At 45.4% G+C, this 24,550-nt stretch overlaps 1 protein-coding gene across 4 annotated transcripts in view; it reads left to right on the top strand.

The window, feature by feature from the left end:
- LOC147020694 (adenomatous polyposis coli protein-like) overlaps positions 1-24,550 on the top strand; it is a 151,052-nt gene that overhangs the window by 17,528 nt on the left and 108,974 nt on the right. The window contains exon 1 of one of the 4 annotated variants that reach the window (XM_085896237.1): positions 10,129-10,307. The exons of the other annotated variants lie outside the window; for them this stretch is intronic. Coding sequence (XP_085752363.1) covers positions 10,155-10,307 — 153 coding nt within the window. The 5' untranslated portion in view covers positions 10,129-10,154. Of the gene's footprint in view, positions 1-10,128; positions 10,308-24,550 lie in introns of those variants that run through there. 4 annotated transcript variants of the gene reach the window in all.

The following is a 24,550-nucleotide window of genomic DNA, read 5'->3' on the forward strand; positions in this document are numbered from 1 at the left end:
ACTTTCAAGTTGCGATAAAAACGCCATTTCAAGTCCGATTGACTTCCAAGTTATGATCATGACCAAACTAAGTGCTATAACTCATTAAACAGTTGCACTGTTGACTTATAAGAACCAAATTGATATCCTGGTTTTTGTTTTTTCAGAGATCATAGAGATATGACAAAGTTATTCCGGCAATTCCTTGCTCAACGAGCAATTTCATTTGTTTGTTTGTTTGTTTGTTTGTTTGTTTATTTATTTATTTTATTATTTCTTTCTTTCCTTCCTCCTTTCCTTCCTCTCTTTCTTTCTTTCTTTCTTTCTTTATTTTCTATCTTCCTTTCCAAACATATTCCGTTGTTCGAATTTATTTTTGTGAAGTGTGTGTCCACCCACTGTCATACCCACATGATATGATGAGTCACATGATGAAATGATTAGAGCATTTGTTTTTTCACCTCCCTCAATCAAGCAAAATATAATATTAATATTAAAATAACCATCCCACCTTGCTACGCTCCTGTTTCTTCATGCTCTGTTTATGATTCATCGATCTCCACTCTTTGTTTCACCATTCTGACTCGTCATGTCTGTGCACAGGCTTTTTAAAACGACAGACCCACATGCTCAGGTGTGCATTGAAACCACAGGCTTTGTGTCCTTCAATATGTACCCTCTGCACTCTCACACGAGTTGGAAAAGTACATTATTTCATCTCTTTATGCAAATTACTTGATGCAAACCACAGTTAAGCTTATATTCGTTAACTCCAACCTTGAATGTCCCTTAAGGAACCACAAAAATGATTTTTTTTTCTATTTGGAAACAGACACAGCAACATCTTTTTACTCGACGGTGCATGCTGTGTTGCAAGTCTCACTCTGCTGTTGAAAATGAAGCCAATTACAGATTTCCATTGAACTTGAACTTCATTTAACCTCACAATAGTCTTGTTCGCTTCCAGAAAAGGCAAAGCTAAAGGGCATGACTTTCCTTTCCTCTCAGCCATTAGAAGGAACGGACAGTTTTTCTCTTGTGGAGGAGGCACTGTATCGAGTGCTCACGCATGCCCTTGGGTGGTGGTGCAGCTAATGAACAGCAGGCAGACCACTGAAGTGCTATATTCGGTTGTTTGTATCTTGCAGGGTTGAATCACTGGTGATGTAGCAATGACTCATTTACCGTCTCCATCTGCGGGTCACTCACGAGTTTCTTGTTTGTAGGTAACACTCCTGCAGCCGCTCTTCTCGAGCAATTCCACTTTATTTCATGCTCAGCATCGGTTTTGTTTGCTTCATCTTTGGCTGACTCGTCTCATTCATTTGAAAATGTTGTCGTCGGCAAGGTGAGCCCCTAGTAGGTCACACAGATGCCAACCCTCCCGATTTCATCAGGAGGCTTCCGAAAATTCACCCAAACTCCCGCCCTTACGATCACTATCCTTATCCTCCCGAAATTTTGATATTTTTGCACTGTTCACTAATCAGAATGTACTAGTATGAGAATTGAATGAAAAGCATCATCTGCTACGTATAGCATGTGGTAACTCCATAACGTTCGCTGCTACCAAATTGTACGTAAAAAATTGCAAATTCAAATGAGGAGCAGCGAAACATTGGGTCTGGATCTCGCTTATGCGATCATGCACTGAGATTTAGTGCATGCGGTATGTGTGCAATACAGTGCATGCGGTATGTATGCACAGTGTATATGCATGCGATACGCTCACTGCATGCAGCTGGGCCCCGTACCAGCCCGGCGGTCGCGACCACCGTGCGGTGTTTAACAGCCGCTATAGTTCTACGAGTCGCGCTGCAGCTGTGGAACATCGACTTCGATGTTACCGATGCTTCAAGCCCTCGATGTTGATTACGAAATGGCAGAAAAGAAGCTTACGAAGACCAAGAAATGGTCTCAGAAGTACAAGACCGAATACAGTCTCCAATACCCGTGTATTCGAAAGTCTGAAAGAGGAATTCATCATGCGTATTGTACAGTATGCAGCGTTGATATTTCAGTTGAGCACGGAGGTCGCGATGATATTCGGAAGCATGTTGGAAGCAAACGGCACACAGACATTGCAAAGGAGAGATCTTCGAGCACGAGTACCGGTACACTTCTGAATTATTTCACCAAACAAGGGACAAGCGAGGAAGAGGATGTTACCCGAGCGGAACTTCTCTTTAGTGGATTTATTGTGGAACATAACTTGCCCATATCAGTCTCAGATCATGCTGGACCTCTATTTCAAAAGATGTTTCCAGATTCAAAAGTTGCTTCAAAGTATGGATGTGCAAGAACAAAAACTTCAGCAATAATTGGTGAGTTGTCAAATGTTACTGCTTCATCTATTGCCGATATTGCTAGACTAGCTCCATTTAGCCTAGCTACAGACGGTAGCAATGACAGTGGTGAGGCCCAGCTATATCCTGTCCTGATTTCGTACTATGACAACAGTGCTGGGATTGTGAAGCAAGGTTTGCTAAGTTTGCCTGCGTGCAAACAAGATTCCACTGGAGAAAACATTTTCAAACTGCTTGATCATGAGTTCAGTGACAAGAAAATTCCGTGGGGAAATTGTGTTTCCTTTTGTGCTGATAATGCCTCTGTCATGGTGGGCAAGCACAAAGGAGTCGCTGCTTATATCCACAAACAAAATCCAGTGCTACATCATGGGATGCCCTTGTCATATGATGCACAATACGGCCAAGAAGGCGGCTCAGGCCTTACCCATTGAATTAGATGACTTTCTCATCGATATTTACTACTACTTGGACAAAAGTAGTAAACGCGTCAAAGGCGTGAAAGCACTGCAAGAACTCTGTGATGCCCCGACACACAAGATTCTGAAGCATGTCGCAACAAGGTGGCTGTCCCTTGGTCAGTGCCTAGACAGGCTGATTGAACAGTGGGAGCCACTTCGCCTCTTCTTCAAAGAAGAAGTACAAAGAAAAATGCAACCAACTGTAGCCAAGACTCTAACAACGAGCAAGAAGGACGGCACTGTATCTACTGCCAGCACTGGCACTGCAGGATCAAGCACTAGTGGAGCAGCATTCACCACTACCACTGCAGTATCTGCTGCGAAGAAGACAGCAGGGACAGCACCAAAACCAATGCTGAGAGCAGGTAGCATCACCGGCCCTTCATCACGTTCATCTACAAAGCAGATCCCTTCAGAGTCGAGAAAGACTGTGATAGTCCCATCTACAGGCAAAGAAGGACCCAAGTTAAGTTCTGCTTTTGCCAAATCACTTGATAGAAGCTCAGCAAAACCTTCGAATCAGAGGTCTTCTTCCTTGGCTGCACCTACCTCAAGCTCTCTCCTCAAACGTAAAATTGGATCTGGTACTACGAGTCTGACCTCTTCTGCTGGCAGTAAACGCAAGTGTGATCGCCCTGCGGCTAAGTGTACTACGAGTTCTACAACTAAAAGCGCATCTTCCTCAAACACTGTGCAGGAATCTAGAGAAAAACGTGTCAACAGGATGTTCTTGTCTCCACAAACAAAACTCTATTGTTTCTTCCTTCGATATGCTAACAAGCTTTTTGAGAAGGGGAATCTTCTGCTCCAAAGAGACGAACCCTGTATTCATCTCCTGCACGGAGAATTGAATGGTCTTCTGAAAGATATCTTCGTACGGTTTTTGAAACCATCGGTGTCATCGGTTGCTCTGGTAAATGTACCCTTCTCTGACAGAAATCATCAGAAGAATGATGAGGACCTCATGATTGGGAACGATGCCAAACTGTATATAAGGGAACAAAGGAGTCTCAAGAAATCCACCTTCACTCTGAGTGAGTCAGACATCCAAGGTTTCTTCAGTGCAGTTCGCTCATATTATGTGAAAGCCTGCAATTACATCTTCAAAACCTGGCCGCCAGATGATGAATTAGCCAAGCATGCTCAGGTGCTGGATGTTAAGCTACACCAAGAAGTGGGGTTTGACTGTGTGGAGTTTTTCATCAAGAAATTCCCCTGTCTGTTCAGTGGCGGTGATAGTGACATAGACAGTCTTGAGAGTGAATTCGCTCACTACCAGGCAGACGCCTCCATAGCTACAATTGCTACTGAGACAGTGAGAGTGGATGAGCAGTGGCATCGGATTTCACAGCTCACAGATCCCTGCACTGGTGCCAAGAAGTATCCTAATTTGAGCAAAGTGATGAAGGGAATCTTGGTCATTCCTCATTCGAACGCATCATGTGAGCGGGCACTCAGTCTTGTACGGAAGAATCATACTGAATTTCGTCCCAATTTGAGTGTCAAAACCCTGGAAGCTCTCTTAATTGAAAAACTAGCTCATAGCACCCCTTGCTACCAGAGAGAATACAGCAAAGACATAATCAGAAGCGCTAAAAGAGCCACACAGCTGTCACTCAGCAAAGCTGCCATGGAAAAAGCAAGCAGCAGTAGTACCAGCCAGTAAGGTAAGAAAAATATTGCTTCTTTTGTGCTTTTTGTTAATCTTTGATTGTCCCCTAACTTACTAATATTAACATACATGTAACATTAAAAAGTGCACAATTTTCCCCTTTTTTTGTTCAAAAAGTGGGAATTCTTAACATGTTAAATGCTCCAAAATAGGGCTCAGAGGGCACTAGAGAGCGTCTAGAACCCCAGAGCTTCCAGGGCCCTAAGGCGGGCCTTGGACCCCGCCGCAAGGGTCGAGCGCTTCGGGCACATTATTTGGTGTCGGTTGCAAATCCTCCCTAATTCTGATTTCCAAAAGTTGGCATCTCTGATGGTCATAAACCAAAACATTTGAACCTCTACTTTCCACTAACACATCTGCCTCAAACCATGTTATGGCAACCTTTCCTGCGTGAACAGTGGATTTTATCAATGAAAGGTTGATAAGAGTAGGTTGATACTTTTTTTTCTTGATAAAATGCATTGTTTATCACGTTTGAAGCCGTGGTGTTGAATGAACTTCCAACGGATGATTCCGTTCGTTGTTGAAGAAAGGGATTTCTGTTTTCTTCAAACGTTATCAGTACCAAGTTCATCAAGCAAGCCACAAGGCTTAGGATGCATCTCAAATGAATTGTCATGATATCTAAATTTGTTGCTTCTGCCAATCATGAATCCCTAACCGACTTTGTTGACACATCTATTGAAATCTGTTTTTATCCCCCGCCACGTGGCGGAAGGGGGATATTGTTGTCACCCAGGTCGTCCGGCTGTCCGTCCGTCCGTCCGTCCGTCCGTCCAGGCGTCAACATTTATAGCTGTGAGTGCGATAACTCATAAACTGTTCGCCACATCGATTTGAAATTTGAGTCACACATGAACCACCTGAAAAGGAAGAACCCTATTGATTTTGGACGTGGCCGGATCCAAGATGGCCGACTGGGGCGGCCATCTTGAAAAAAAATGTTTTTTGTAATAAATGGAAAACCGCTTATCTGATTTCAATTATTTTTGGTTACTACGTTCCTCACCCCTGGGGAACTTTTTTGAGATGATGACCAAATGGTGTCTTGTTTCCAGTTCACCTCCCTCATTATCTGGAATATGTATCACCTTTTTCATTCAATGGCGAGGGATTCCCCATCTCTGATGGCAAAGCTGTTAGCTAACAGCGAACAGCTTTGACACGAAAATGCTCCTGGGATGTTAGGAAATACATTTCCTTTACTCGTGTTTCTTCTTCTTTTTCTCTATTCCTTCCTTTTTACCTTCACTTGACTTTCTCCATTTCTGCCTTTGTGTACATCTTTTTGTTTTTACGAGTGAAGAAGTTTCTTTCACCTTTAAAGGTGTGTAATTTTTACCACCGCCACTGGAGGTGGACGGGGGTTATATTTTCACCTCTCTGGTTGTCTGTCTGTTTGTTTGTCTGGGAGCAGGATATATGTGTTACAAAGACGAATTGATTAGATTTTGGTGAAGATCCGGATTCGCCATCGAGAGATAGGGCTAAAAACGATGTATAACACGATATCTCAAAAAGTTGTGGACAGATTCGGATGAAGCTTGGTGGACAGTTAGAGTGTGTGACGAGGAATAATTTATTAGATTTTGGTTAAGATCCAAATCAGCATCCAGATACGAGAGTTTAAAACAATTTTTAAGTGATTCTTCACCATTGAGAGTTGGGGCCAAAAAAACAAAATACAGCACGATATCACTCTTCACCTTCACTCTTTCATTCCTCTCTTTCTCCCACCTTTGGAATACACTCCTACACTCCTACACTCTCTTCAATACCATTCTTCCCTCCAGGTCTTCAAAACAGCAGTTCACTACCACCTCTTATCTTCCCTCATCCAAAACCCCGATCTTTTTTTTCCCCCGTTAATCCATCCCAAACCCACCTCCTTCAAATTCCCTGCCTTCCTTCCTGAAAGTTCCCGATCGTGTAAGGTCCTGAAAGTCCCTGTAGTGTCCATCTTGTATACCCCATGTTCCCCATCCCATCCCTCTCCCTTCCACAGATCTAATGTCTCTGTTCCCCACTGTTTTGTCCTTCCCTCTCCCGCCCCTCTTGTCTCCTGCCCCCCTTGTTGTGTACTGTGTGTTAGCTCTCATACGAGCCTTGACATTGTATACAAAAATAAATATAGTTATGGACCAGTTATGACAAAACTAGGTGGATGAGTTGGTTGGATGGCGAGTACAAGCTGATTTCGATTTGGTTCAGATCCACCCCATCAGTGGGATACAAAACGTGAACTGCTCAGCCTGGCGGAGGTATGCGCTCCACCGAGTGCTGTTCTAGTACATTTTTGCAATCTTCTTGCAAGGTCGTTTTTGGGGGTTTCCTCTGCTGATTGAGCAATTAAAGCAGAAACATCACTTTCCAGCATCATTCTATTTGCAATTGGTCACCGGCTTGGACACTGATACAAATTTTTATTACAGACCCGAGGACTTATTTATCCCGAGGACCCGAGAGATATCAAAGAAACAGTTTCAAATGGAGTATCTCACTGCCATTGGAGCATTTACATTGCATCACATATGTGGCAATGTATTCTGTTCTTGTGTACGGCAGCTTGGCTGCTGGATAGCTATCATTTCTTGTAAGCGTGGCTGTGCCGCTGATGCTGTGCCCCTCTACCAGTACGCTGGTACTCATTTCGCCGACCTCGGAAGAATGACTGGCTAAGTTCAACCCCACCTGGTGTTGATATATTTTGTTCCATTGTGTTGCTGTTTGGGAGGGGTGAAGACTCCCATTATCTTTATGTAATTCTGTGTCGTATATTACTACCTGGTGAAAGGTGTTTTCATTAGCTACAAATCACAAAAAGTTGGGGATTTAACCCTCTTGTAAGGACGGCTTATTTACTCGTGTTTGAAACTCGGTGAACCAGGAATTCATAATTGTGAAAGAGAACGCACCATCAGGTTCAATGGACAGGTCCATCTGGATGTCATCAGCTTGGCGATGACAGCTGATATTGAAATTCTGTAAACTTGTACCAAGTGGACCTGCAAGAACATATCCCTGGGGAACACTAAGGGATAGATAAGTGGGTCAGATGAATAAGCCAGCAGTGTTTACAATAGATATGCGATCTGCAAGATGAAACCTACATCATTCCGGTGGTCTGTCGTTGCCAAAACTGTACGGGATGGGGTGTAGTCGTATATTATAGTCATGTTTGTGAAGAGCATGTGATAGTTCCATGAGAATGAGGATTCCTTGGTCCACTTTGTACAAAATATCATTTGTGACCTTTGGGAGGGTAATTTTTGCGCGATGTAACCATTTGAATCAGATTGGAATGGTTCTGAAGGAGAACACTGGTGCAGGTATTCCAGGAGCTTATCGGCAATAGTATGGTCTTGAATCTTGGAGTTCAAAGGTCAAAGAGAAACATGTCTGTAATTTTGAAGATGTTTCATGTTCACCTGGTGTTTCACAGAATATTTATGTCACAGAAGAACTGTAGAAGCTGTTGGCCACATCTCTTTTAACTTTGTTACCTTGTGAGTCCCGACAGGAGGGTCCGGAGGTAATATGTGTAACTTTGAACCGTCGAGTGTGGATTCTATTCTCTGTCCCACTATAAATGGTCGGACATGCGCTTCTCACGGGTCATAAAGCACACCGTCCCTCCGACGGACGTTCGACCGGTATCTCGTCAGCTTTACTTGGCGGATGTTAAAGATCCCACCCTCTCTTTCAATGAAGAGTCGGCAAGTTGTCACCCACACCTGGCCAAGTTCCCAATTTCTACCCTTAACGTAGCATTCCTGATCTGGAGAGAGAGTGAACAGCCGGAAAAGGGATTTCTCCATGAAACCTGATGATAACGCGCGTTATCAGAGGCTATGTATGATGATTGATGATCACCTTTCTGAGTATGTTTCTTCCAGTGATGCCAATAGGTCTCCTTGAGTTTGTCAAAAGGAAATTTATAATCTTTGGATTCGACATGGGAATAACCTTTGTCTGCGTCAGGGCACCGGGGGGGGGGGGGGGTATAAAAGCACAAGAGAGGTTCAAGAGTATCATCATGTTCTGGATTTCCACCCAGTTGTAGGAGTGCCGTTCATTACAGCTTCACCGCAAAAATAGAGCTCCAATGTGTAGTGCTTTGTGATCCGATTGGATGCATTTTGTACATGATCGTGACTGTCTGTCTGTTGAATCATCCTGTCACATCACCAAATTCGCCATGACGAGTGTTTACTGTCGTACGCCATTTGACATTTGATGAATGTGAAGTGATTGTTGCTTATAGAAACCAGCGGGTGCTTTGTGACTCGAGGACCCAGAAGGTTGTGCAGAGGCCGAGTTAAACGTTACTCCATCATTTGTAGGATAGGGCGAAGCTTATACCTGTTGTTGGGTTTGTTTCTACAATTAGTGCCCCAAATATTTAATGGTACTACAGAGTTTCTTAAACCCCTGGGAGTACTAAACCAACGTTTAGGTTCCACCCCCCCCCCTTTTTTTCTACCAGTGTCCGAGCTGTATCTCCGATCCGGCTGGGACTTTCTGCGTCTATAATTTCATAAAAATGAAATTTTGCATCAACAATGGGAATAAAAATATTTGTGGGACTCGCGAAATTTATTTGACCTTGACGTAATTTTAAGGTCATGACCTGATTATCGACATTTTACCATTTTCGCCCAATAACTCTACTGAGGTTTGTCCAAATTGCCCTCCCTCCGTAGCCGAAAACGAGTCGCATTTACACTTAATTTAAATTATACCCCTCTGGCTTAAAGGTATGCCTGGTGTTGGCTTAATGGTGAGGGTGGTGGGCTTGGGATCCTTAGATCCTGAGTTCAAATCCCCATAGGCTGTTGAATTAACATCAGGTGGGGTTGACTCTGCCTGTCATCCTTCCGAGGTTAGCAAAATAAGTGCCAACTTGCTGGTATCCTGTGTTGGAGTGGCGACCCATCCAGGATTGTACCCAATAGCCAAGGAGACTGATTAGGCAGCACCAATGCTCTGCACAGAGTATGGTCCCAATGGATGGATGGATAGCTTAAAGGTCAAGGTGAAATGGAGCTCAGAAAAATGTTTTTTGTTTTTTTTTGTCATCACTATTTTGCGAATGCGGAATCTCAGACCGTTTGGCCTTCCAAGATGTTTGTGCACCATCATAGTGTACCTGCACTGAAGGTGTGCACCTGATATTTGATTCGCATCCTTGACTTACTTTTTTGGATTGTGACCTAATTAACTTTTTTTTTTTAAAAACCCCACCTTTTTGATCATAACTTGAATAATTTTCCTCCGATCTTCATGATGTTGAATTTTATGGATAGATCGTAGATGGAGACACATTTTCTGAATTTACACTGTATCCCTCAATGTTTGTCTATTTATCTATTTATTTTATTTTAGATGTTCTTTACATTTTCATACGTGCTAAAGACTGATAGTTTCAGCACGTTTGATTTGATGTTCCGAGCGCTCTTTATGGAGAGTTTCTCATTGATCATCGTTTTTCTGCAGTCTCACAACAGCAAGGGTGAATTGGAATGTATGCGAACCATTGCACGAGGAGATTTGCTTTGTACACTGCCACGTGTTTCGGTACAGTGACAATGACAAGTCTGTGACCATGGACAAACGTCACCTTACATTGTTCAACAGTCGTGGTGCCCCTCCTCGCAGCCGCTCTTCTGCCTGGCGCGCCTTGCCTGCCGCATCATGACCATTGGTTGCGATGCAGACGGTGGGTGTGGAGGGGTAATGGAAGTGCAGGGTGGGGCCGAGACTAGGGCGGGTATCGGAGCCGGCCGCTCAAGGTGTCGAGGAGTCGCGCATCGGGACGGCCTCTCGAGTGAGATCTGCCTGCGCGATGCAATCGCCGTTCTCCGTGGTACTCTGGCATCGAGTTATGGGGTGAGTCATTGGAGCCTTGTGGATTCGCTGCCGTTTTGTGATCTGCGCGTCTAATGGTCCATGTTTTTCATGTTATCTGCTTCTAGGGATAGCTCAGCTGTTTTTCAGTTTGCACTTGATTCACTATGATTTATTGTGCTTGCCTTGTCAGGCATCGTTACTGGATGTTATGCCCTCTGATATGGACAAGTTCTGTGATTTGGTTATCATGCCGTGATAACGTTATAAAATCCTAGAACGAGAGGGAGAGATAGATAGCTATCTGGCCGGTTGCCGCCCTGATGGCACATCGTTTTGTGGACAGTTTCCTCATGCCGTGCTGCATTACCCTGTATGTTCACTTATGTTTTTTTTTTTCTAATCAGCTCGGTAATCGCATTCATTTGCGCAGATAGCTCGTGCTGTAGCTACCTGTGCAAATGCTGTTGTTGTTTTTTGTGGGGTTTTTTTTGCTCTTTTCTAATCGTTGCCATGGCAAAATATTTGACGTACAAAGCCTTCGGGAGCCTCTGCTCACTGTGTGCTCGTTGGGGTATCTTGTTTTGAACATCATCACATTTTGTTTGAGTTTATTCACATGATGTTTGAATATTATTCACGTTTTTCACACATGAGCACAACAACTCGATGACTCGTCATATGCCGTATGAAATTGCTTTTAAATGTTCGATTTTTTTTTTTTTTGTATTCTTTCCTCGGGAAGAACAGTTCCGTTACTTTGCCCAGTGGCCTTGTTTTGCACAAACACTTGTTTGTTGTGACCATTTGAATACTTATCTTCAAATGAGATGTTCATCCCAGGTTCAAATCCTGTATATGTTATCTTGATTTGTCCTGAATGTAAATATTTCTTTCTTTCCAAGGAACTTCAACCAGGGGGTGGCCATGGGACCCATCAAAACCCCGTACTATGGTTGGTTGTCCGTGCTCTATGCTTTGTAAATGCTGAGCATCAAGCAAGGAAGCAGCACGTGCAATTTTTGAAGCCTTTTTTGGTAAACTCGTACCAGGTTCGAATCGCCGACCTCCCAGACTCGGAGCAGACGCTCAAACCGTTCCACCAGCTTGTCCGATCCGTACGACGGTGAACTTCCCCACAAGGCTCAGACGTAGATTTATAAATAAAAACACATTCATGGCACAATTAAAGGAATCTGTCTCCACAGGCAAGTACCACACATCCAAAAGGATTAGTATGAAAAGGGAGCAGATGGTTGATGATGTTATCAAAAGCATAATATGTAATGGGTTTTTTGTTGTGTGTGTGTGTGTGTGTGTGTGTGTGTGTGTGTGTGTGTGTGTGTGTGTGTGTGTGTGTGTGTGTGTGTGTGTGTGTGTGTGTGTGTGTGTGTGTGTGTGTGTGTGTGTGTGTGTGTTTTTTTTGACAGAATGGTACAGGATGTGTTTCATTCTTTTCACTTGTTTTGTTCCGATATGATTGGATTCCAAGTGTGGATGCTATGGCGTGATGCTCTGCATGGGTGTGCTCCATCTCATAGCAATCTTGAGAGTGTTGGAGTTAGCTGGTTTATAGTATTGGTTCACGAAAAAATATTTTCACGAAAAAAATGTGACCACTATATTCGTTATTGCTGTCTGTCTGTCTGTCTGTCTGTCTGTCTGTCTGTCCCGAGCATAGCTCCGTGGGTTTTGATCCGATCCTGATAAAATTTTAGTGGGAGGTTTATATCATGATCAAGTTGTGTTTTCCTGAGAATGGGTGTGGTGCGCCCATTATGGGCAGAGCCACACCCAAAAAGCGTTTTTAGGGGGTAGCAGATTTCAATTTGCATCTTCTCCGAGGGGGTTTGTCGAATCTGACAGGGGTTTTGGTATTTGGTTAGCCCAATGGCACCTGCATAGCCCCACGGAGCTCGATTTTTCATTTTTGTTCCAAGGTCAAGGTCACAAACTTAGAAAATTTCGAATTTTGACATAATCATACGACCGCCCAAACTTTGAGAGCTAGGATGACAATTTTTTTTATGCATAATCTTGAGGTCATTCCTCACCTAAAGTCTTGAAACCATTTTGCTCGATCTCGAACACCTTGCCCGTGGCGCCCCCTTCAAGTTTGTTTTTACGCTGATTTCATCAAAGTATGGATAATCCGAGGAGTACGAAATGCCATACGGCCTATATGATGTTGTATTGTTCCTGGAATGTTCCAGAGGAAGTTTTGCACCAAAGGTCATAATCCTTGACCTTTGACCTTTAAAGCTCACCTTTTGACCTTTAAAGCTCAAAGGTCAAATTTTCAAAGTTGTGGGAATAAAACCGGGTTTTCGACTTTCTTCGACGAACTAACTCCAATAAGCTATAGCACGTATCCTGTTTCCTTATTTTAATGTCCACAACATTGTTTTGTGACCTTTAAAGGTTATGCAAAGGTAAAATTTTTAAAGTTGTTGAACGAAACCGGGTTTTCGACATTTTGCAGCTAATAACCTGTCACTCGTACCACATCATGTTGATCATTGTTATAACTTGGTCAAACATTATCACATTGTCTCATCCTTGACTTCTGAAACAATCTATATCGGCAAATACTGCTCGTGAACCATCATCGTCTTCAGACTTGTTACTTTTTATATTCGTATTATTAATGTTGTAGTTTATAGTATTGTTACGAATTCTCGCCCGCCGGCGTGCGAACGACCGCGTTTAACCGAATTGCGGCCGTACGCCCACCAGATGAACAATTCAGTCGCGGCTTTCCGGATCAATGCCGAAAACCAGCCACGGGTGTGTTCTTAACCACACCACCTTGTCCGCACTCTACCCGCGCTACAGGGTCCGATCGCCAAATGTTCGATTTACCGAATTATTCGCGCGGGTAGATTATCGAGAGATTGTACGTCAACGGGACCGCTTGGAAATGAGCTGCTTAAGCAGCTCGCTTCCTTTTGGGATAACAGAGTGGTGTATTATCGCGCAGTGCCGCTGGACCCGATCACTTCACCGGCTATTTAAAACCAACCATATTCTGAGGGCAAGATGTCAGTTGAATTGGGGAAAGAGGACACAACGAACGGGTTAACATTTGAACAAGCACATTTATTACACACTTATGCAGTCAGGGATTCATGCAAGAAAAGCACGTATTCAAGCATGCACATATGCAATTATACAGCCAACAAAAACAATGCAAAGGAACTACGACCGTTTATTTATTCTTTAGTCACTTATACACAGTTCTACCTAACGTATCGGCGCCACAACTTTCATACAAAGAAAAGCAAGGAAAAACGCCCGCATAGACAAGGGGGTAGACTGGACCCCTTGGGGTCTTTATACCACGGAGCCGTGTAGACCGCAGAGGCTCCGCGAGACCGGGCTGGCTACCTGGTCCCTCGTGGTGACTCACTAGGGCGATCCTCGATGTCCCCTTTCCAGCGACCCATGGTTTGGCACGGTCCGATACGCCGCGCGCCTTGGCTCCGCGGCACCCCAATCTCTCCAGCTCCTTCCCGACTGCAGACTCCAGGCTCCAGCTCACAGCGCGGCTCCACACGATTGCCCACAACTCCAACACGACACACCCACACGACCCTCCGACACTCTCTTTATACCCACGGCGCGTCACCCTCCCTACTGCCAGCACGCGCGGGAAACTTCCAGAAGCAGGGTGTTTTCCTCGCCGAATCAGGGTTTTTCGTTTACTTGCTCCTTTTACCTATCGTTGCTTTCTTTTCCGCACGTGTTTGCCGGGGGGGGGGGGGGGTGAGGCCGTCGTCCGTTCTCCCCCAATGAAGGCCAGGCTTCTGGCAACCGTGCTGAGGTGGCAACGGGGTGGTGGTTCCGGTGGTCGTTGTCATGGTGGCGTTGCTGGGGTTATGGTGGCATGGCTGGTGTTTTGGTGGCATGAGGGTGGTGTGGTTGGGCGGTGGTGGTTGTTGTGAAGGTGGCTGTTCGTTGTCTGTGGGGATGTTGGCGGTTGACGAGAAGGTGGTTGTTGTGTTTAGTGGCGCTTTGTGGTGGCAGCAATGGCGGTCGGTCCAAAATAACGATAGTAAAAGAAAAACGGCCAACTGAAGATTCACAGCCCGGTTACACGAATAATTCCCTTAGACATCGGTGGGGAAATCTATCTGAACACAAACTTATCGGCATAACTGATCAAAGGACCTATATGGTGCTCTGCGAATTTCCACAGCCATAACAGTATTACGACCACTACCACGATTACAAAGTGCGGAGGAGCTCTTTGTGAGCCAATGGCCGTCCATATCTGGTGCTCAACTGTGTCTGCAGATGTCCTTCTGCAGTTGGGTTACTTTTTTGAGGATGTTGGTGGCAGAATTTGCACTCCGGCCACCGTAAAACCCTTCATTCCGCAAAACGCCAAGAAAGTTGAAAACCCACTCCGTGGGAGTACCTCCGATGCAGCTGCCCTTCGCGGGGCAGCTCACCGGATGACGGGATTGGGGCAAAGCCTGAAGGAACCCTACTCTTTGATGATGGGAGGAAAACCACTGGGTAACCTTCCCGGGTCAGATTGCGGTAGTGTGTGTTGGGGTGGTGCTGAGGTGTCGTCCACCAGACGGCAGTCTCCTTGGGTTAACCTGTGGCGGTCCCTTTCTTTGGGTGCCTGGAATGTCCTATCCCGAAGAGAGGATGATCACCTGTCTCTGTTATCATCTGAACTCAAGCGTTTGAACATCAGTATTACAGCATCTCTGATGTTCGGAGACCGGATTGCGGCGAGATCATGGAAGGTGATTACACCTACTATTGGTCTGGTCGCTCTGATGGTTAACATGCTCAAGGAGTTGCTGTCACTGTGTCCAATAAGCTGACTCCAATGATAATTGAGTTAACACCGGTCAATGAGCATATTATGAGACTTGGCATTCCTCACTCCTTGGGTGGCGTTTCCCTGGTCTCTGTATATGCTCCGACTGAGGAGAGTAATCTCACTGTGAAGAACACATTCTATGTCACACTCGAGTCTGTGGTTGATCAGTGCCCCAGGCGAGATACTCTTCTTGTCTTGGAAGATTTCAATGCATCAACTGGAACTGATGGGGATGGTTATGAGACATGTTGGTCCCCATGGGTCTGGAACTGAGAACCAGAATAGCACTAGGTTCCTTGACTTTGCAAGAAGTCATGGACTAAGGGTGGCTGGTTCATGGTTTCAGCACCCACAAGCTCATCGCTGGACTTGGTATTCCAATGCTGGCGGTGTGGCAAAGGAGATTGACCATGTCCTCATTGACGGTCGTTGGAGGATGATCCAGAACTGCAGGGTCTACCGGAGTGCTTAGTTCCTCAATACTGACCACAGGCTTGTTGTAGCAACTCTTCAGTTGCACCTTAAATCCAGGAGAATGGTACCATCCCAGCCGAGGCTGGATGTTGGCAAGCTCAAGAATGAGAGGGTAGCTGAGGAGCTTGCGAACAGGCTGAGTTTGCATTTTCGGGGTCTGGGTGCTTTGGGTAATCCTGAAGAGTTGTGGAGTGCCTTCAAGACCACCATCCTTGATGTTGCCGATGGATGTTTTGGAACTCGCAATGGGACGAAGAAGAATTTTATCTTTCAAGGGACACTGGATACCATTGACCAGAGTCACAGGGCCAGGCTTAATGGCAGAGCTGAGCTGTTCAGGGAGTTGAGGCAGAAAACTGCACGTGCAATGGGGGTGGACAAGGAGGCCTATGTTCGAGGCATCTGCGAGGGGGTAGAGCATCACCTGTGGTCAAGCGATTCTTGTCCTGCTTGCAGGGGAATTCGTGCATTCTGTTCCTCCATGCCCATCCCTCAGTGTACTGCAGTTCGAGCAGAGGTTGGTAGGTTTTTGACAGAGGAGTCCGAAGTGAAGGCCCACTTGGCCAGTTACTTTGAGCAGCTGTACCAGGCTAACCCATCAGCTGTTGGGTTGGATGTCAGGGGTGTTCCTATTCTTATTGCTGACCTTCCAATCAACTGCGGTGAACCGGTTGAAATGTGGTAAAGCTCCTGGGTTTTGTGGCATCCATGCCGAACTTTTCAAAGCTGGTGGAAATGCTGTACTCGTGTCGTTGCATGCAGTTCTGTGTTCTGCCTGGAACACAGGCATCATCCCAACTGACTGGAAGGATTGGCCTTGTTGTCCCTCTCTGGAAATGGAAGGGTGATCGCCAAGACTGCAACAACTAAGGAGGGGTGATGCTGCTCTCAGTGCCAGGCAAGGTCTGTGCTCTGATAATTCTTGATAGGGTTCGGCACCATTTGCTTGAGCACCAGCATCCAGAGCAGTCAGGCTTTACACCAAAGAGGTCAATGATTGACCGTATCCTTGCTCTTCGTGTTCTCACCGAACGCAGACGAGAGTTTCAGCAGGGGCTGCTTGCAGCCTATGTTGATCTCTGTAAAGTGTTTGATTCAGTGAATCGGGATGCCCTCTGCAGGATTGTTGGTCTTTGTGGGGTGCCACCAAAACTGATCGATCTGATATCTGAACTATACTCTGGTACTGACAGTGCTGTTAGATGTGGTGGTACCATCTCAGACTTATTTCCAGTTGTTACTGTAGTTCTTCAGGGGTGTGTACTGACCCCCACATTTTTTAGTGCTTGTATGGACTGGATTCTGGGGAGGATGTCAGACAGATCAAGCTGTGGTGTATCATTTGGGAATGTCAAGATCTCTGACCTTGATTTCACGGATGATGCTGTCATCTTTGCAGCGACTCTGGATATCCTTTTGGGGGCCCTCGAGGTGCTGAATGAGGAGTCAGAGCCACTGGGATTACGTGTTTCCTGGGTCAAAACTAATATCCAGGCTTTCATTGACATCATGGATGCTGCTTTCCTGTCTGTACTTATTTTTGGTGAGGATGTTGAGGTCACGTAGAGATTCACTTACCTTGGCAGTGATATTCATGTCTCTGCTGGCTGTGAGCCAGAAGCAAATGGACGTCTGGGTCAGGCCTGTGGAGTCATGGATTCACTGCATCATGGGGTGTGGCACTGTGGTGGTCGTGGTCGTGGGCAGGAGGACGAAAGTCCGAGTCTTCAGGTTCTTGGTGCTTCCTGTCTTGCTTTACGGATGTGAGATTTGGACTGACCAGGGATCTGAGACTGAGACTTAATTCCTTTGGTACCAGGTCTCTTCCGAGATTCCTTGGCTATTGCTGGTCAGACTTTGTGTCCAACGAGCAGTTGTCAAGAGAGACTCAGATGAGATTTTTTCCCTGCATAGTCTGTGAGCATTGTGGCAGCTGTATGGACATGTGGCTCGTTTTCCTGATGTTGATCCTGCTCCCCAGATTCTCTCAGCGAGGGAGTCTCGTGAGTGGAGGAGGCCAATGGGCCGACCACGTGCCTCGTGGTTGCAGCAGGTTGATCAGCTTCTCAAGGAGATGGGGATGGGCCAGGCATCAGCCTTGGGGATGGCCAGATGGTTGCCCCTGTAGTACCGGCAGAAAATGGACGCAGCGATGCGCTGCTCTGGCGCATTCTCCCATACCTGACCCGACGACGACGACGAGGAGCACGACCCCGATGACGAGGATGAGGAGCATGACCACGACGACGATGACCATGACCACGACCACTACTTCTCTTATAACTACCAATACTAGTATAATGACCATTTTCCCATATTGGGGGCTGGTCTGCTGATAGCCCCTCCCCACTTCGTTCTGTTCAAAGCATCCTCCTTCATTGACCCAAACAACCGCATGTCTCTACTGATCGCATCCTTCCATGTCTTTTTCGGTCTACCTCTTGGTCTTTTCCCCTCAACGACTAAACCAGTGACTCTCTTTTTCACAGACTCCTCTTCTCTCCACATGCCCAAAGTACCTTAATCTTCTCTTTCTCAACTCTCTTAGTACTGTTATCTTTGAGCCTCTTTTGTCCACACCACTCTATTTATCCTTCAGTTATAACCCACATAACCATCTCATCACCCTCAGCTCTGTCCTCTATTCTTTTCTCATCTTCTCCCCTCAATCCCCTCTGTCTCACTACTGTACATCAAAATGTGTCTAATACAGGGGAAATATGCCTTACCTTATATTTCACAATTGGGATTTTTTTTGTTTGTTTGTTAATATTTTGCACCTTTTTTATGGTTGGTTGGTGAGCATCCGGTTCCAGTTTTGGAGCGACGAGAGGTCTCCTTCGGGGCTCCCTGCTGACATTCTCAAAGTTAAGTTTCCGGTCGTTATTTGTCCCGTTTTAACTGTTTAATTTTCTCACCTACATGTTACTGTGTGTTCCTAGTTCGGTTTTGTTTCAAAAATCGTGCTATTTTGTGAGTATTTTTGTCGACGTTCTTAACTGGTGTTTGAGGCCTTGGCCTAGGCTTGAGGCCTACCGGTTCCACTCGGTGTTCGATCGTTTTTTTTTTTTTGTTTTTTCTCCCCATTACCTTCAAATTCTATCCTCCCCATTACCTTCAATTTTCATCCTCCCCACTTTCCAAACATCCCCCATTCTCCCAACTAATCTCTTTCTTATCTCAAAAAAATATATATATATATATACCCAACAACAACAACAACACGCTCACCTTCTCCCGATTCTGCTTATTCTTCTTCTTCTTAACTTCCTCCTCGTCTTCTTCCTCGATTTTTTTTTTTCTGCACTTCCATGACCTAATCTGTTGAACTCTCTCAAACATTAATATTAACAACAAAAACGATCTTACAATGCTTCATCTTCCTCTCTCACACATGTGGTACTCTTTACTGTTTCACAATGCATGACTCTTCTGCTATTTTAACAGACTCTCTCATTTCGACCTCTCCTTCATTCCTTGCCTAAAAAATCCAACTATTACAGCGCTTCTTCTCTCCATTCTCTGAATTCGCCTTCATTGCATCCATCAAGAATTGTGTTAAATCGCATCTCTGACCTAAAACTTTTAAAAACCACAGTTTGCCATGGATGTTCGCTTTCCATCAACCATTCTTTTTTTCCAACTTCAGTGCCAACTCACCCCCCTCACCCCTCACTCTCAAAGCAACCATCCCACTCTTCTCCCTCCAAGCCTCCCCCTCACCTTTCTCCCACCTTTCATCCCCCTCACTGATCCTTCTCAAAGTTGCCCCCCCTTTCATCCACCAAGCTGCCTCCCTCCACTGCCCTCTCACCTCCATCTCTTCACTGCACCTCCTCAAATCCTCAACTGCCTTCTTCCTTGTCTCTTGTCCCCGCTCTCCCCCAGCACCACAGAGCCTTTTCTCCTCCTCATTCGGCCCCCTCCCCTCGCGATTCTGCAATACCTCACACTCTTTCAACAACCCTCCTTACCTCCCCCCCTCGTCCCTTGTCCTACCCTCCCCTCCCCCTCCACCTCCTGCACCCAAAGCCTCCTCCCCTACCTCTTCATTAAAAGTGTGGACCTCAAATATCCGGGGCCTTCGCTCAAACCTTTCAGATCTTTCCATACAGGTTGCCACTGACAAACCAGACATTATCTGCCTAACAGAAACTTTCCTCTCCCAAGACGTGTCTGACTCCCAAGTATCTCTCCCTGGTTACTCCCTCTTACGGTATGACAGACCTGAGCCTCGTCCTGGTGGAGGTGTTGCTCTCTTCATCAAAGACTCTATTCCTCACTCTCCATGCACTGCTCTCACTCCCCCACACCCCCAGGAATACCTCTGGCTTCGGCTTCCCCTCCACTCCCACCTCATGTTTATATGTGTACTGTACCGTCCACCGAACAGTGATGACTCCATATACACCTCACTATCCAAAAACATGGACCATCTTCTATCTTCTCATCCAAACTCTCTCTTCCTCTTATGTGGTGACTTCAATTGTCATCACGCCAGTTGGCTAGGTGTGGGTACCTCTCTCACCTGCCATGGCACCTCAGCAAAAGCTTTCTGCGACTCATTGGGACTGACTCAATCGGTCAACTTCCCGACCCGGATCTCAACCAATGGTACTCCATCTCTTCTGGATCTGATTTTGACAAATTTCCCTGACAATATCTGCTGCTCTTCCTTCGCTCCAATTGGTTCTTCTGACCATGTCCTTGTTAAAGTGGACATCTCTCTGGCTGTTATCAGAGAACCACCTCACCGCCGTCGAGTCTGGCATTTCACTCAAGCCGACTGGCAGGGTCTCCGATCAGCCATCAAACTTAGACTGGTCTCCTTTCACTACTTTCTCAAACATCAACTCATCCTGGGAATTCTTTCAAAGAAACTTGCTCTCCCTCATGCACAGATTTATCCCCTCTCGTGTTCAGTTGTCCTACCCTTCCTCCCGCCCTTGGTTTACTGAAGCTTGTGGCGAGGCAGTTGTCCTGAAACAACTTGCCTTTGCCTCATGGAAAGCAAACCCAACTGAGGGCAATCTTAGTTCCTTCCACAAAGTTCGGAACAAGTGTGTATTTACCCTCAGGAGAGCCAGAAAACAACATCTTTCTCATCTCAAGTCTGAACTCTCAAACCTCTCTCCCTCCTCAAAATCCTGGTGTCATTTAATCAAATCTGTTTCTGGTGTATGTTCCCCCTCCATCCCCTCCCTTACCTCAAATGGCCGCACTGCTGATTCCAGACGTGATAAAGCTGAATGTCTAAACTCGGTGTTTGCAGCTAAATCTTGTGTCCTAAACCCATCACTATCTCTACCCACTTTACCCAGTCGCACCCAACTGTCCCTGGACTCTGTATCCTTTTCTCCTGACAAGGTGGAGAGCTTGCTTTCAAACCTCAAGTCAGATTCTGCAACCGGTCCAGACGGCATCAGCCCACGTGTCCTCAAAGCCTGCTCTTCTGCTCTTGCTCACCCTCTCTCTGTTCTATTCACCCTCTCATTTGCCCAAGGTCATCTGCCATCTGCTTGGAAATCTGCTAACATCACTGCCCTGCATAAAAAAGGTGCAAAAACAGATCCCTGTAACTACAGACCAATCAGCCTTCTCCCAATCATCAGCAAGGTTATGGAATCCATCATCGCTTCAGACATGAAATCCTTCCTCTTCTCCAATGGCTTGATTTCCAATCATCAATTTGGTTTCAGACAAGGTTACTCTACCCTGGATATGCTGCTTCTGCTCTCCCATCAATGGATGGAGGTCCTCAATGCCAGACAGGAAATCCGAGCCGTATCCCTGGACATATCACGTGCTTTTGACACAGTCTGGCACCCTGCACTACTCACCAAACTCTCTTGCCATGGTATTCAAGGCCATCTCCACTCATGGCTCGCAGACTTCCTCTCCTGTCGCAGTCAATGTGTGACCCTAAATGGAGTTCTTTCATCCCCTCTTCCTGTGCAAGCTGGAGTTCCTCAAGGTAGCGTTCTGGGCCCTGTTCTTTTTCTGGTTTTCATCAATGATCTCTCGGACTCTCTGGAAAATCCTCTATTTCTCTTTGCCGACGACTCCACCCTCTACCGTACCATCTGTCATCCCTCAGACCGGCAAGCAGCAGCTTCTTTGCTCACTGCAGATCTGGATAACATCACAAACTGGTCCAACACGTGGAACATGTCTTTCAATCCAGACAAATCTCACACTCTCACTATGTCTCTTCGAAAGGACCATTTAGAAAACCCCCCCATCCACTTTCTCAACAATCCTCTGGAAGAAGTCTTTTCCTTCAAGCTTCTGGGTCTCACTATCTGCCATGACCTTTCCTGGGAAAGTCACATTTCCAACCTCGCCTCAAAAGCCAGTCGCCGACTGGGAATCCTCCGTCGTGCAAAGTCCTTCCTCGGCCCTCTTGAGCTCCTGACCACTTACAAAGCTTTTATCTGTAGCCTGATGGAGTACTGCTCTCCCCTCTGGGCTGGTGCTCCTGTCTCCCACCTTTCTCGGCTTCACGCTGTCGAAACCAGGGCATTTAAGATCATCGGCATCTCCCGCAATGAAGCTGAGTCTTTGGGCTTCTCACTCAATCACCGCAGGTTGGTCGGTGGTCTTTCTGTCTTCTACCGACTCCTCTCCAGCCTTGCCCCCCCTGCTCTCTCTGCGATTTGTCCCCACCACATTTCCACAGGGCGCTCAAGGTCCGTCAACAACCCCTTCTGGTAAAACTACCAAAATCACGAATCACTGCTCACCTTCACTCTTTCATTCCTCTTTTTTCCTGCCTTTGGAATAAACTTCCTCACTCTATTCTTTCCCATTCTTCCCTCCAGGCTTTCAAAACAGCTGTTCACCACCACCTCTTATCTTCCCCCATCCAAATCCTTGATCTTTTCTACCCCCGATAATCCACCCAATCCCACTTCCTTCAATTCCCCTGCTTTCCTTCCTGAAAGTCCCTGTCATGTCCATCTTCTCTTCGCCATGTTCCCCGTCCCATCCCCATCCCTCTCCCTTCCACAGTTCACCTCATGTGTCTGTTCCCCACTGTTTTGTCCCTTCCACTCCCGCCCCTCTTGTCTCATGCCTCCTTGCTGTGAGTTGTGTGTTAGCTCTCATACGAGCCTCGACCAAGGTATACAAAAAAAAAATATATATATACCTCTTCACCCTCTTCATTTATCCGAGTTCGCACAGTGAACTCCGCTCCACCACCTGAATGTAACAAAAACTTTTTACTTTTTCTAGTTTAACTTAAAATCCCATCTCCACCACCCTCATGTTCTCTCCATCTTGATTTCCACCATTCCAATGTTTACATGTCAAACTACCAGCCATTATACCCAACTTCCCTTAACTTCACTGCATTTCCAATGATACTACCTTTTGCAAGACACAAACTGAATACAATGTGACCTTACTCCCTTACCACAAGTCACACAGGGCCATTTACTTCTCTCCTTCCTTTCTCCCTCCTCGCCATTAACCATCAGTTTTGTGTTATCCAGATTCACCCTCAATCCCTTCCACTCCATTGCTTTCTTCCAAATATGAAACATCTCCTTTACTTCAAATTCTGTTTTTGCTCTCAACAAAAGGTTATCGTCCTATAATAGTTCCCATGGGAATCCTACCTTCTCCTCTTTGTAATCTCTTCTAGAACCAGTTCCAAAATCAAGAGGTTCAACACTGATCCCTGATGTAAACTACTTTCACTTCAAATGACTCTCTACATCCTCCACACTGTTCTTGGTATCTTGTACATTGACATAACTACCTTCACAAAATCCTCTGTTACTCCCTGTCTCCTCAAGTGCCCATTCCACATCTACCCTTGGTACCCCATCATATGCCTTCTCAAGATCTACAAACACATGGTATAACTTCTTCTTTTCCAAGTACTTCTCTTGAATCTTCCTCACTACATATAGATTGCATTTGTTGTCGACCTTCCTCTCATAAAGCCAAATTGGTTCTCATGTATATTAAAAACTCCTCTCAATCTGTTCTCAATAACCTTAAATATATTCAATGCCTGCTCTAGCAGTTTCACTCCTCGATGATGAAAGAAGTCGTGGATCACCTTTCATCTTCAACAAAGGTACAACTGGAATGGCACTTGGTAGAGCGCACACCTCCGCCAGATTGAACAGTTTACATGTCGTATCACACTGATAGTTCAGATCTGGATTGCAACCTTCACCCAAATCTAATCGGCTTATTCTTGTCACCTACCCAACTCATCCACCTAGCTTTGTCATAATCCATCCATAACTTTTTGAAATATCGTGCTCTATGTCGTTTTTGGCTCCATATTTCAATGGTGAAGAATCGCTTTAAAAAAAAAAAACAATTCTCGTATCTGGATCTTCACCAAACTTGAATCAATTAGTCATTGGCAGACACCCAACCCATCCACAAAGTTTCGTCGGAATCCGTCCACTACTTTTTGAGATATCCTGCTCACAGCCAAACAAACAGACAGATAGGGGTGAAAACATAACCTCCGTGCACCTTCGGTGGTGGAGATAATTATATTGTTCAACCAATCGTACAGAATGTATCCATTCCTACATATCCGACACAACTCAGACATCCATCTTACTCCCAACTTTCCTGTTTCCTCTACCATCTCAACCACAACACCTGTTGGTTTTCCTGCTTGAACTATCTTTCATTTCTTCGTCCTCTTCTTCTGATATTTTATTAACCTCCCACTTTTACTTTCCTTCCCTCCATCTCCTCATCCCATTCATTCTCCTTGCTCAACAACTTTAGGAAGTAGTCTTATGCATACTTGTCTTATCTGCATAATTCATTGGTAAGAATTCTGGTATTCTTTGTAAACTTAGGCCATGTGTTGTTTCTCTAAATTATTTTTACGACTCGTACTTGCCCGTAAAAAAAAAAAAAAAAAATAATAATAATAAATAAATATTCAAACCGTGAGCAAGAAACAACAACCACACTGGCCGTTTCTTCG

This window comes from Eptatretus burgeri, chromosome 9 (assembly GCF_056783735.1).
Source record: "Eptatretus burgeri isolate ZD-2024b chromosome 9, Ebu_testis_v1, whole genome shotgun sequence".
NCBI lineage: Eukaryota > Metazoa > Chordata > Myxini > Myxiniformes > Myxinidae > Eptatretus > Eptatretus burgeri.